At 43.1% G+C, this 14762-nt stretch overlaps 1 protein-coding gene across 1 annotated transcript in view; it reads left to right on the forward strand.

The window, feature by feature from the left end:
• The first annotated feature begins 993 nt into the window (after nucleotides 1-993).
• Nucleotides 994-14762, forward strand: part of FBN3 (fibrillin 3) — a 108387-nt gene continuing 94618 nt past the window's right edge. The window contains exons 1-4 of the mRNA XM_056822065.1: nucleotides 994-1165; nucleotides 8213-8454; nucleotides 9181-9263; nucleotides 10053-10151. Coding sequence (XP_056678043.1) covers nucleotides 8291-8454; nucleotides 9181-9263; nucleotides 10053-10151 — 346 coding nt within the window. The 5' untranslated portion in view covers nucleotides 994-1165; nucleotides 8213-8290. The remainder of the gene's footprint in view (nucleotides 1166-8212; nucleotides 8455-9180; nucleotides 9264-10052; nucleotides 10152-14762) is intronic.

Raw genomic sequence — 14762 nt, forward strand, 5'->3', positions numbered from 1 at the left:
CACAAGCTACAGAAATGCTATGTTTCATTTTTCTATATTATCTCCTTTGAGCCCTTGAGGAAGTGATCCTTTATGTCCTCATAGTGTCCACTTCAGTTACAGATTCATTAGAGGGGCTTGTTGAATTGAACTATAAGAGTCCTTCCAAATCTATTCTAAAATTAATAAGATTAAGTACTGGAAATGATCTCACCATTTTTACATTTTAGAAAATTGACAGCTAGAGGGCTAAGGGACATATTTAAAGTCTCAAAAAAACTGAGTCTAGATTTGAATCCAGGTTCTCCAAGCCCAAATCTACCATACTCCCCCCTGCACCATATTGCCTCTCTCCTAACTCGGATGTTCTGTGTTCCAAGGTTCTTCTCTATCCTGAGATTTCTTCCAGCTCTGGCATTCCATGTTCTAAGGGTCTTTCCTGAACTGACATAGTGTGTTCTAACATGAGCACCAGTTCTGACCTTCTATGTTTTAGGACCCTCCCAGATCGGAGATTCCACGTTCTGACATTTTATGTTCTAAGGTGGTTTCCAGTTCTGAGATTCTTCTGGGTCTGGTGGCCACTGGTCCGTCCATTCCCAAAGACTTGGTTTTCCACATGAGTCCCCACTCCACCTCCAGAGCTTAACCTCTTTCTGCCTCCTTTGCAGGTAGGCACCACCCCTTTGGGGCTGCTCTGGAGTCTCCCTTAGCCCTGGTCGAGTTTTCCCCACCAATCTTGAACCCTGAGTCGCCCCTACTGCCAAGGCCCCATAAGTTCTCCAGCCCGCCAGGCCTCTGCTCCTGGGAACTGGTAGGTGCTAATGTCTCCAGTCAGTTCCCTCCAAAGTCTCCCAGCCCTGAGCCTCCCCCCACCCCGCCCCCAACTCCCCCTTGAAGTTTCAGCCTTTTGGCTCGGGAATGTGGTAGGGCTGGCCTCCTGCTCCCCTCCCTCCCTCTGCCCCCCAGCTCTCCCAGGGAGAAGGCCCTCCCCGCCCAGGCCCCCGCCCCCCGCCCAAATTGGATTACACTCTACCTTGCAGCCTCCCTCCTTCCCTCCCTCTCTCCCTCTCTCCCTCCCTCGGTCCATCCCTTCCCCACACACCCCGGCCCCAGCCCCAGCCCAGGGCCCCCACAGTCCACAGCCCGCCAGCCTGCAGCCTCAGGACCCGGCCTGGCCCCGCAGGTATTTCAGGGAGGGAGCTGTCGGGCCACTCTGTGGGGAGGGGGATGGGGGGGAGCGAGTGGTGGGAAGGGTGGGGAGGGAGGGAGGGAGCCCCTGACTGGGGGGAGGGAAGCTTTTCTTTGTTTCCAGCCCTAGCAGCCCCGAGCCCTGCTGCTTAGCCTTGCCCAGCCCCCTCCTCTGAGCCTGGGCTGGCGGAGGCTGCTCTGCTCCGGGCGCACGCTGTGCGCTCTAGCTCGGAGCAGAGCCTGGGGCCCCAGCAGCTGTGGCTGCGGGCTTTGGCTCTGGCTGCCCGTACTGGTGGGGGCAGCCTCAGTCTGTCTGCCTGCAGGCTGGGAACCCCCGGCAGGTGAGAGCCCCCTGCTTTGCTCTGGGGGATCTCAGGACACCAGAGCTGAGGCATGGAGGGCTCGGTGACTCAGGCCGGGGCAGCTTGGGCTGAGGCTCCTTCCCCTCTTCTCCCCTCTCTTCCCTTCCCCTCCCACAGGATGGATGGATGGTCAGAGGGAGGGAGGCTGAGGCAGTGCTCTCTCTGCCTGGAGCTCTGATGGCGGCTTGGTGAGCCCCAGATTGGGCCGAGGCTGAGATTGAAGCCAGGGAGGGCAGACTCTTTGTCTCCACTGGGGCTCAGCCCCCTCCTCCCTTCCCTCTAGTGCCCCCTCCTCCCCATTTCCTCTTCTCTTTCTCTTTTTCCTTGTCCTAACTTCCCTCTTTTTCCTTTGCTCCCCTGCAGGGGACCCCTTTTCTCTCCCTCCTCTGTCTTCTTCACCATCCCACCCACATTCCCTCTATCCTTGCCTGTTCCCCCAACCCCCCATTTCCCACTCCCCCTCCCCAGCCCTCTTGACTTCCCATTCCCATACCTCCCAGGCTCTATCTCTGCTCCCTTCCCAGAAGCCAGTTAGGGACAATGTCCTATGCCCTCATTCTCCCAGCCTTGGCTTCCAGTCTCTTGGAGCGCTTTGGTCCCTGAGTCCAGCACTGGTTCCCAAATTAGACTTCTTTATCCAATGTTCCTCCCTGGATTTGGAGTCAAAGAACCTGGTTGTGAATGTGCCAATTCCCCTCAATGTGACCTTGGGTAAGCCACTTCCCATCTCGAGGGCTCAGTTTCCTTCTCTGTAAAATGAAGAAGTTGAACTAAATGATCTCCAAGGTCCTTTTTAGCTCTGAATTTTCTAATTCCCTCCCCTTTCCTCCTGCCCAGCCCAGAACTGGGACTTCACATAGTCCTGGGCCTGGGCCTCTTCCCTAGAACAGAGACGGACTCCTGACTGTCCCGCCCTCTCCTTCATCCGTCCCAGCCCTCTTTCCCTCCCAGCCGGCTCCTTCCCTTCCCATAAGGAACTCCAGGGGCCCTCCTCAAGACTGAGCCAAGTGGGAAAGTCCTTGGGGACCCCCTTCCCCGCTCTGGCTCCAGCTGCTGAGCTCTGTCAGTGGGAGGCCCGGCCTGGCCTGCAGGGAGGAAATGCTGCATTGGTTTCCTTGCTAGACCCCAAGGAGTTGGCAGTTTCCCTGAATTCATGACTCTGGAGAGCTGGAGCCCTCATTGGGGTGGGGTGGTGGGCAGGAAGGGGTAATCCTTTACCATACCCTCAGCATGAAGGCTTGTGGCTCCTTTGGTCAGGGCTAGATGGGACTGTTATCTCTCAGTGCTCAGATCCTCTATAAAGGAGTTTCTTTGAGACTCACATCCTGACCCTGGGTGGGTGAGATCACACACAGCCTCCTCAATGCAGAGTTAAAAGATCCTGAGAGGCTCTCTAGTCCAACCCCTTCATTTTTCATAGTAGGAAACTGAGACCTAAGGAGCTCAAAGGATCTGAAGCTGGAATGGAAACTCAGAAACCATCTAGCTCAAAACTCCTTTTTGTTAAAAGGGAGAAACTGAGGCCCAATGAGGTCAAAGGCTAGATACAGGGTTAAAAGCTCCCCCGGATCATATAAATTAACACTTTTTTCTTACTGAGGAGACAACCAATGCCTATAGAGTTTCAGTGATCATAAGTGTAGAGCCAAAAAGGAACACAGACATCTAGCCCAACACCCTCATTTTACAGAGAAGGAAACTGAAGCAAGTAACTTGCCTACTGTCACACAGCAAATAAAACTAGCAGCCATTAAGACTCCTTTCATCTCTGCTAATATCTAATCTTATGCTCCATCATTCAAAAAAGCTTCTCTCTTCCTACCCTGTTCAAGAATAAGACTCTTGCAAACATGTGATATTCTAGAATTCTGTTTATCAATTAAAGCCCAACTCAAATGCCAGCTACTCCAACAACCCTGCTCTGATGTTCTCTAGTTGATGAAACCAGCCCCAGCTGACCTCACACGATGCTTTGATTACATCTTCCTAATGCATCGAGATGAAACAGGAAATAGAGTGAGGGTTTAGAGTAAGGAAGACTTCTTCCAGTCTCAGACACATATCAGCTGCATAATCCTGGGCAAGTCATTTAATCCTATTTGCCTCCGTTTCCTCATGTGGAAAATGAGCTGGAGAAGGAAATGACAAACCACCTCAGTGTCTTTGCCAAGAAAACCCCCAAATGGGGTCTTGGAGAGTCAGGCAAGGCTGAAATGATTGAACAACAACAAATGAAAGTATCCTATAATTTCCTGGATTGAGTAATCTATATTAGTGTCTCCTACTACTAGATCAGACTCTAGGAAGGCAAAGTCAGCTTACCTTTCTAGACCCATTAAGGCATGCCAAATGTCCCCCCCCCCCCCCAATAACCCTTTAGGTACAGTATCAAAAGCATTGTTTTCTGACAGAGCCCAGCAGATGGAGCCAGAATAGGGAAGGAGATCCCCAAGGACTTTTCCTACTTGGCTCAATCTTGAGGAGGGCCCCTGGAGTTCTTTATGGGAAGCAAATGAATTGAGAAAAAAAGTTCTGATGGATCACATTGAAAATTGTGGTTGTTCAGTCATGTTTAGTTGTATTTGATTCTTGGGGTTTTCTTTGCAGATACTAGAGTGCTTTGCCAATTCCTTCTCCAGCTCATTTTCCAGATGAGGAAACTAAGACAAACAGGGTTAAGTGACTTGCCCAGGGACACACAACTATTAAGTATCCAAGTTCAGATTTGAACTCAGTGAGTCTTCCTGACTTCAGGCTTAGTACTCTTATCTACTCTACCATCTAGTTGCCTCCTTTAAAAGTTAGGTAGCATTTATAAAGTGCTTGAAAGTTTGCAAAGTGCTCCACAAAAATTACCTCATTTGATCTTCACCACAACTCTGACAGAGAGATGCATTAGTATTATTCCCATTTTACAGATGAGGAAAGGGAGGCTTAGATTAACCAAAGTGACACAGATAGTAAGTACAGAGTCAGGATTCAAACCTACATCCCTTGACTCCAAGTTTTATGCTCATTCTGCTGAATCACACTGTCTCTGACAGCATGTATGAGGGTAAAACCAAAGGAGTTGAAAGAAGGAGAAAACAAACACAGGATCTGGGTTTGAATCTTCTACTTAATTACCTCTGGGACCTTAGGTAAGACATACTTCCCTCCTCTGGACCTGTTTCCTTATCTGTAAAATGAAAGATATGGAGGGGAGGAACTGTTATAAGAAAAGGGAGAGGGATTCAGGAAAGACTTCACAGAATAATTGGTATTTGGGCTGGACCATATTTATAAAGCACTTTTAAGACAATGAAGTCAGACTTAAAAAGAAATAATAGTCACTAAAGCTTACATAAGGGCTCCTTCTGAGCAGCATATTGACTTAGAAAATCACATATGAACATTATCTATGCCCTATTATATTTATTTTGTTAAATATTTCCCAGTTACATTTTAATCTGGTTCCCCACCCAGACTGCAGACCAATACTTTTCACTCAGGAGGTGCTTAATAAATTTGTTCAGTGAATGAATGAATGAATGAATGGATGAATGGAAGAATGGAAAAGAGGCAGCTATGCGATAGTGGAAAGAGGCAGCTGTGGGATCACTACCTTGAGTCAGAAAAATCAGGATTCCAGTTCTGGCTCTAACACTTACTGGCTACCTCTGAGTCTCAGTTTCCTTATCTGTAAAATGGGCATAATAATACTTACCCTCTCTGCCTAGTAGTGTTGTTGTGAGGAAAACCCTTCATAAAGTATAAAGTGATAGTGGAATGGAATGGGAGGGATTCTTATTCTTAGTTCAGAATTGTGTATTCTAGGCTAGAATGGGAGAGTAGAGTTGGTTGCAAGATTCAGGGAAGATTTCTTGGAAAGGATGAGACTTGGCAGGGTCTTAAAAATCTTCCCAGTTCTGGCTCCAAAAGTCTCTACCCACCTGCTCCACACATACACAACCTACAAACTAGCTAAAATGGACCATAACAATAGCTAGCATTACAAAGCATTTTTTAGGTATGCAAAACATCTTTAAAATATCTCATTTAATCCTCACAACTCTGGGAGGTTGGGATTACAGGTATTCCTTCCACATCGTGACTTTTCCTGATATATACAGGGCTGGCATAAGAAATTAAGTGGGAATTTGGGGGGGAGAGGATTTTTGTGGAAGCTAAAGACCTAGGACCAAATATTTAACCCAAATTTTACAATAAGGTATTTAAATACTCCATAAAAGAAAATTTTTTAATTCAGATTTCTTCTCTAGTACAAAGGAGAGCCAAAGAATTTTATGTGGTCTTTCCAAATTGCAGGGATGCAGTGTCCCTAACCCTGCAATATAGAAGGGATACCTTTATTAATATTCCCGTTTTGCTGATGAGGAAACTGAGGCAAGGAGAGGTTAAGTGACTTGCCTAGGGCCACACAGCTAGTAAGAGTTTTGAGTCTGGATTTGAACTCAGGTCTTCCAGACTCCAAGTCCATTTCTCTATCCATTGTATTACTATGGTCATGTACCCCTAATAAGCATGCCTCTTGTTCCTATCTTCCCATCTCCACATGTAGCAATCCTTCCCAAAATTCAAGGCCCAGTTCAAAAGTTATTTCCTCCTTGAAGTTAGAGTGCTACATCACTCTCCTTCACTTTCCCCAATGCTGACTTCTTCCTCCTCTGGAACTTCCTCAGATTGTGTGTGTGTATGTGTGTGTGTGTGATGTATATGTACATTCCTCATTTATCCCCCTCATTTCAGAGTGATTTCTAAATTTGTGGACTTCCTGTTTATCCTTAAAAATTTAATCCAATGCTACCTCTTCCAGGAAGTCTTCCTAGATTCCTCCTATTAGTAAGATGCTCACAAGTCCATAGTTTGAAAACTGGAAAGATAATTGAAACTGTCCTCCCTATCTTATAGATAGTAAATCTAATGCCTAGATAGTAACTTACCCAAGGTAAGTAACAGACCCAATCTGACACCCTATAAGGTAGAAAAAAGTCTTGGCCCTTGTAGAACACTTGGTTCTGGATATCTCTGATGTCCTTGTTATGAATTACATTTTACTTTATTTTCAGGTCCAAATTTTCTCCCTGTCTCTTCCCCTCACAATGAGCAAGAATACAATGAGGAAGAAAAATAAAATCCATTAAAAACACATATAGTCATGCTAACAAATTACCATATTAGCCATACCCACCTCCATCCCCCCCAAAAAACTCAATAAATACCCCAAGGGTGATCTGCTCCAAGCCCCACCTTCAGGCTAGCATGACCCCTCCAGCCACCAAATCTTCAAACCCTCCTTTTTCCCACAAGCCTGCTTAATTAATATGAAGCTACAAAAATATTTTTAGCCATGCTCTTTGTGGTGGCAAAAAATTGGAAAATGAGGGGGGTGTCCATCAATTGGGGAATGGCTGAATAAATTGTGGGATATGTTAGTGATGGAATATTATTGTGCTAAAAGGCATAATGAACTGGAGGAATTCCATGTTGTAACTGTAGAAATCATTCTCCTGGTTCTGTTTACTTCATTCTACATCAATTCACAGAAGTCTTCCCAGGTTTTTCTAAAATCCTCTTCTCCATTTCTACACAGCAAAATAGTACTCCATTACATTCAGACTACCATAACTTGTTCTATCATTCCAAAATTGATAAGCATCCCCTCAATTTCCAGTTCTTTGCCACCCCAGAAAGATTTGCTGTAAATATTTTTCTTCATATGAGTTCTTTTTCTCTTTCTTTGATCTCTCTGGGGTATAAACTAGGTCAGAAGGCATGCACAGTTTAATACCTTTTGGGGCTTAGTTCCAAATAGCTTTCCAGAATGGTTGGACTGGTTCATATGAGCCTTATTTATGTCTCTATATCCCTCCCGGTAGTTATAATTATACATTTATTGGACGAATCAATTTATTGACTAGATATGTCAAGGAAAGCAAAAGTAAAAATTCTAAATGGTCCCTTCCCTTAAATAGCTTACATTCTACTATGTTTCAAGGACTGGTCATTTTTCCATTCTCCCACTACCACACAGATCACACCCCATCTGTAACTTGGAGGCCCAGAGAATTTTCTGAGGCTTTAGTAGTTTAAGTGACTTGCCCAGACTCATGAAGCTAGAAAGAATCCAAAGTGAAACTTGAACCTAAGTCTTCCCAATTCTAGGTCCAACATTTTTTATCATTTAAGGAAGGAAAGAATATTCCTAAAAGCTAGAAGGATCAGGAAGGATTCAAAGCAAAGGAGATGACACTGGAGCCAAAACTTTCAGCCTAAAAGTACCCATAGAATTTGGACAAGAAGGGAATAAAATTTGAGGAAGATGGTGCTCAACTGGAGAACAGTGGGAACTTGACCAGAATGGAGGGGCTTTTACCTGAAGGGCACATGTGGAAGCTGACTTGAGGAAAACACTCAATCTAACTGTGACATAATGAAAAAAAGCCTTGCACTTGGAGTGAAAGATGCTTATGCTTGAGTCCTAGGTCTGGCTAGCTTACTATTCCTGTGAACAATTCATACTTTGAGGTTCGGTTTCTCCTGCCATAAAATGGGGATAATGGCCCACACAACCTCTAAGGAATGTTGGGGAGAAATTTCTTTGTTTCTCCAAAAATGCTTGGATGCTATTATTATTGTATTGAGCTCTGTTTCTTCCCTTTCCTTTCCTTCCAATCCAGGACAAGAACCTGTGACGACCAGCCCTGGGGACTGAGCCTCAAGGGACAGGGCCAGGGAAAGAAGCAGGCACTCTGACCATGACTAGTACCTGGATGACCCAGATCCTGCTGGGATGGACAACACTGGTCTGCCTGGTCCAGGCCCAGTGGGAAGGGGCCATTCGGACAGATAGACCCACTGGCTCTGAAGAGACACCAGCCTTGAGTCGGGTTAGAAGAAGAGGCTTTGACACCTTAAGAGGGTATGGTCACACCAGCCTCCCTCCATCTCCTGCTCAGTAGGAGAATGGGAAGAGGGTGTTTGGATAAAAATATGGACACATCAGGGCCTCCTCAACTCTAGCCATGGGCAAGTAGCTTCAGGGCTTCCCTCAAAGTGTTCCTTATTGATAACCCCTCACCACCACCACTACTTCCACTTTATATGTGCCCTCTACCTACTTCAGGTACAAAGTAATTGATATTAAAAGACTAGAGAGAGGAAGCATAAGAATGAAAGACACCAGAGGAGAGAGAAGAGAGTAAAGGAAGCCAGAGGCCCCTAAGTCTGTGGGAAACACAAGATATTAAGGAAGAGAAGGGAATAAACATCAATTAAGCATCTTCTATGTGCTAGGCACTGTGCTCAGCACTTTATAATTATTATCTCATTTAATCTTCAGATCTGTCTCTCAGTTTTGTTTTTTTTCTTAAACTCAGCAGTCTGCTGGATTTAGCCATTGGGCCTTGGTCTGCTGACATTGGCCTAGAGTTACCAAGCCACTACCATGACACTCCAGAGAACCCTCCACTCTCCTTAATTCCTGGGGGAGTGGTCAGGGCTCTTCTTCCTGTCTTCATAGGGGTTGAGGCTAGGTCATTATTCAGTCACTCATTCCTTCAGTCCTTGCCCTCTGGGTCCAAGATTCTATAGCTCAGGCTGGGAACGTGTGTGTGAGGACTCATCTGTGTACCCTGTTCTTTTCTAGGCCAAATGTCTGTGGTTCCCGCTTTCATTCTTATTGCTGCCCAGGATGGAGGACTCTCCCTGGGGGAAATCAGTGCATCGTCCGTAAGTGAGAGTTTCTTATTCAGGCTCTGAATATAAGAGTGGTAGGGGGAAGAGATTCCTGCAGAATTGCCCTCTTCTAGGAGAGGAGACTTGGCTTTGCTCTACAAACAGAATTGGAAAAGATGAAAAAGGTACTCTTGAAGCCATCTTTTCCTAAACCTGGGCAGGAGGATCCCCATCCTTTTTTTTTTTAACCCTTACCTTCTGTCTTGGAGCCAATATTGGTTCCAAGGCAGAATAGCAGTAAGGGCTAGGCAATGGGGGTCAAGTGACTTGCCCAGGGTCACACAACTGGTAAGTGTCTGAGGCCAGATTTGAACCTAGGACTTCCTGTCTCTAGGCCTGGCTCTCAATCCACTGAGCTACCCAGTTGCCCCCATCCCCATCCTTCTTAAAGAATGTTCTTTCTCTTTCCCTTAGCTACTTCTAAGAAACAGGATTCCATAGTTCCCAATGGCAGCAGCTCCAGTCATTCATGATTTCTCAAGGAAGTTCTTTTATGATGTCCCATAGATCCCACTGACTATAACCTCAGTTTAGTTCAACAAATATTCTCATAACTGTTTACAGAAATGAGAAAACTGAGAACTGGAGAGGAGAAGGAATTTACCTAAGGTCACACAGAAAGTTAGTTTCTGAATCAGAATTCTAACTCAAGTCTCCTCACTCCCCATCCTGGAATCCTTTCCTGAGTCCAGGTTACCATTATCACAGTGTAGCAATGAGTACAACAGATAGAGTGGCCAACCCATATACTTTGTCCTCATCGTCTTCTTTTCCTCTTTTCAGCCATTTGCCGGAATTCCTGTGGGGAAGGGTTCTGCTCCCGACCCAATTTATGTGCCTGTGCCAATGGCCAGCTCTCCCCCAGCTGTGGTGCCAGTGGAGGTGAGGGGGCTTAGAAGAGAGGGTAAAGGGAGGTATGGGAGATAAAGAAGTCTTGGAAAGTGAAAAGGAGAAAGAATGGGTAGGATGGGAGATCAGAGGTAACGTTTCCTTTTGGGAATATCATGAAAATTACAGAATGTCAGAGCTGGGAGGGGCCTTAGAATATAGAATATCAAAGCTGGGAAGGTAGGGTGGACTTTGGAGATGATTTGGTACAGTGCCTTTTTACACATGGAAAAATTGAGGGAAGGGAAAGGAAAGGATTTGCTCAGGGCTACACATATTGGGACTTGATATGGGACTCAGGTAGGGATTAAGATGACCTCCATTTTGGTTTTTGATATTGGTCCAAACACATGGTCAATACTGTTCTTTTCCCTAGTAGTCTATTTGGTCTGGGTACCTTGCCTCCAAGAGCTGGGCTGCCTCCTCAGACCCCTTCCTGTTTCCTTCCACCATACTAAGTGGTAGGTACTACAATGAGGAATCTTGCCTCTGTAAAAAAGTAACTGTGCTAAATACTTTACAAATATGATAAAATTACAACCACCCTAGGAGGTAGGTGCTTTTATGATCCCCGTTTTACAGTTTAGAAAACTGAGTCAAACAAATGTTCAGTGACTTAGCCAAGGTCATATAGTTAGTAAATGTCAGATCCCAGATTTGATCTCAGGTCTTCCTGACTGTAGGACCAACACTCTGTCTACTGTACCCCCTGACTGCCTCTTAAGTGCTTACAGGAGCAGGAAATGGGTTTACTAAGCCATAGGGATAGAAAATAATAAGTACTAAAGGTCAGAGACAGCACTGTTCCCACCTCCACAAAGGCAGACAGAATTTGACTATATAACATTGATTCATAAACACTCAAGAACAATGTTTTCCTAAAATAGATGTTACCATCCCATATACTCATAATCATGATACTAAGTCATGTGGATTGGAAAGTTTTCCAAGTATAGAGAATAGGTGCATGTGATCCTTGTTTTCCTGTCTCCAAATGAAATTGTATCAAGGATGCTTTTGGAGAGCCTATAGAGCAGGGACACTGACACTTCTTTGTATCCCTTGGCAATCTGGTGAAGCCCATGGACACTTTCTCAAAATAATGTTTGTAAATGCATAAAATAAAAGACATGGGTTCTCAAAAGAAGCTAATTATGTTAAAATATAGTCATCAGAAAGTGTTTACTAGTTCACAGACCCCATCGGAAGAACCCCTGTTATGGAGGATGAGCATATAGCCTAATGCTTTTGTTCCACTACAGAAAGCAGTTATTTTACACGCCATGCAAGAGTCCATAGAGCATTGAACATAAAAGAATAATAGTGAAAGAATGGCTTTTCTCAAGACTTTTATCTGAACTTTGTCAAAAAGGATGAAAATAATGAGATCATAATTATAATAATAACTTATGGAATCTTTCTTTAATGACATCAAAGTGTTATTTTGATTCAATAATGGTAAAATTGTTAACTTTGACAAGGCAAGATAGAGACTAAAGGCTTTGAACTTCTATCTGGAGGCCACATTGAACCAGTGGATGCAGGTGCAACCAAAAGCAAGACATTGAATGTAAAGAGATGAAGGGAAAAGCTGTGATCAAATATGTACTTCTAGGCATCCTGAAATCAAAGCTGAATAGGAAGAATATGTTTAAAGCAATGAACACCTTTGTGATACCTGTCTTAATGCACCTATTTTCAGATCTGTAAAATGCACCCTAGCAGATGTGGAAAGTATCTTTTAAGAAAATCTTTGCAATAATAATGAGACACAAAATCCATCACCCTAGGGCAGTAGTAGAGAGATACACAGTTCCTTACTGAAAAGGAGACAGAAAATTCACAGGCATTCTTAGACCACATTTTAGACTAGTAAGAAACCTGCAGAAACACTTCTGAAACAAGCAGAAGTCATTTCCCTGAGTAAAATAAAGGCTGATAAAAGTGCATACCATTATATTTATTGTCTGTACTAATCAAAAGTAGGTTATCACTAGATGGAACCAATTGACCAATTATGATCTAAGAGTAGAATCAAAGACACCTCTAAATGACATCCTTACAAACTCTGCCAATGATAGTATTCAGAGAAGTCTCAAATAAATGGTTCATCTATGTGGATTTCTTTGTGAAAATAGAAGAGTTTATAATGAACTATGTCATTGCTATCAGAAATTATAAAAGAATTATCTTTTAAAAGACTGAAACTAGCAACCACTTAAGGAAATAGAAGGGGTACTTTGGTAACTCAGTGGATAGAGTGCCAGATCTGGTTCAGATCTGATCACAGACACTTCTGTGATCCTAGGCAAGTCACTTAACCCCAGTTACCTAGCCATTCTTCATATCCTTGCCATTCTTTTGCCTTGAAACTGATACTTGTATGTATTCTAAGATAAATGGTAAGGGTTTTAAAAATAAAAGGAAGTGGTAGAAACTGGCAATACCTTGTTATAGATTGTAAAAATTTATTACCAAAAACTTAGAAGACATGACTTAATGGTTAGAAATACATGTCAGTATCTAGTTGTCGTTTATGGACTGACATGGAAAATCTCCATGATAAAAATGCTGTCCTCAAAGTATCCCAATAAACTCTATGAAAACTGGACCATTATCACAGGCTAACTGCTGCTCACAATTACCTAGACATAAGGACTCAAGAAAAAATTTAATATATGTTGCCATACCAAATAACATAGTTACTAATCCATGTGGAATAAAAAAATGTCAAAATAAAGAGATCTCACAGAAGAGATAAAATTAGGTGGGAACAGGACAAGGTACATACTACCCATGTTGTCCCATCTACTACTAGAGTGACACTCAATTGACAAGTATTTATTAAGCATTTACTATGTTGCAAGCACTGTGCTAAGTGATTGGGATCCTAAGAAAAAGTGAAAACAATCCGGCCCTCAAAGAATTTACATTCTAATGGGAGAGACAGCATATACATTGATAGGTATATACAAGATACATTTAAAGAATGGGTCTTCATACTTACACATTCATTCAATTGCCCAAAAAAGTAATTTTTTAATCCATTTTAAAATATTACATTCCACAAACCATGAAATATAAAAGAATAATAGCAAGCTAGCAACACACCCAAGACCATTTCTAACCGAATGCCATCAAAAAAGACGAGAAGAATAAGATGATGGTGATGACTATCATCAGCTCTCATTTTTGTGATGCTTTAAAGTTCACAAAACATTTTTCTTCTAATAATCCTGTAATGTAGGCAATATAAATATTATTTTTCTAATTTTATAAATAAGGAAACAGGCTCAGAAAGATGAGTTAAGTTCCAGAGAGATGATTTAAATCTAGGTCTTCTAACTCAAAATCTAGCATTCTTTCCTCTCTAACCCATTCCCTTAGACCACCAACTTGATATTAGTTGACACATTCGGTACAGATTATAAACACAGAAGCCAACTTGTCTTTTTTGATAGGAAGAAGCTGAAAAATGGTTTCCTCAGCCCCATTGGGCACTTAATAAATGAAGCTATTAAGCACTGTTGGCACAGGGGCAAAGACAAGAACCACCAACAGAATAAACTGAAAGGACAATCCAAAAGGAGAACAGAGATATAGCAGAGAAGGGGAGATTGAGGTGAACTATGAGGCCTCTACAGACTTCTTGGGACAGAGAACTCAGGATGAAGCTGATACTTGTACTGATCTCTTCAAGGACTGAAGAGAGTTAAAAAAAAAAAAACAACTGGACTTTTTAAAGCCTAAATTCCTCTCTTTGTGCCTGTCTAATAACAGACACTATAAAATAGTTTCTGCTTGCTTCTACCTAAACATTTCTGGTCCCCTGATTTGCCTCAAATATGGAGAAGCCAGAGCTTAATAGGAGATATGCAAAAATGTAAATTAAGGTTGAGAGCCAAACCTCTTTCTGAATGCTAGGAATTTTCCTAACTGGGGGCTCTCAGCTATTATGATTGTGCTAATAACTTTCATCTGACACAAACACCATAGAACAGCAGAGGAGGGGACCTGAAAACCATTATATTGGCCCCAGGCTAAAAAGGAAGCTAATTTTAGTAACAGGATGTAGCTTATTAAATCACAGCCTTTGGTGTGAGAAATTAAGAGTGGGAAGGGGAAAGACAATTAAGAACTAGGTGATACTCAGTTCTGCTCTTTCCATGAGAAAGCAGAGTACCTTACATTATCAACTACTAGGCAAATATAGGGAAAAGAGGTTGAGGAAAGAGCAGATCTTTTAAAATATTTTTTGGAACTTCTGTTAGCCCTTGAAGAGGTAAATACAATCAGAATCTTGAGCCCAACTTCTGTTTCAAGATTCCTACAGAAGTATAATAGTACACTTTGATCTTTTCACCCTCCTTTTGGTTTCTTCTCATTTTTTTTCTATCTCTTGTTACTCTTGTGCTTTCTGGCTCAGCTCATTAATTCCTTTCTGAGGTCAAGGATGCCATCTTGCCCTCTTCCCATGTTTTCTTCTCAATCTATCCTTTAAAAAAGTTTGTGCACGCGCCTTTGTATGAGTTGTGTGTGTGTGTGAATTTTTTAAAACTCCCAGATGTGGCTCAAGTCTGCCTTCTGATTCAGGGACCAGCCATA

The sequence above is a fragment of the Monodelphis domestica genome, chromosome 3 (genome assembly GCF_027887165.1).
Source record: "Monodelphis domestica isolate mMonDom1 chromosome 3, mMonDom1.pri, whole genome shotgun sequence".
Lineage (NCBI taxonomy): Eukaryota > Metazoa > Chordata > Mammalia > Didelphimorphia > Didelphidae > Monodelphis > Monodelphis domestica.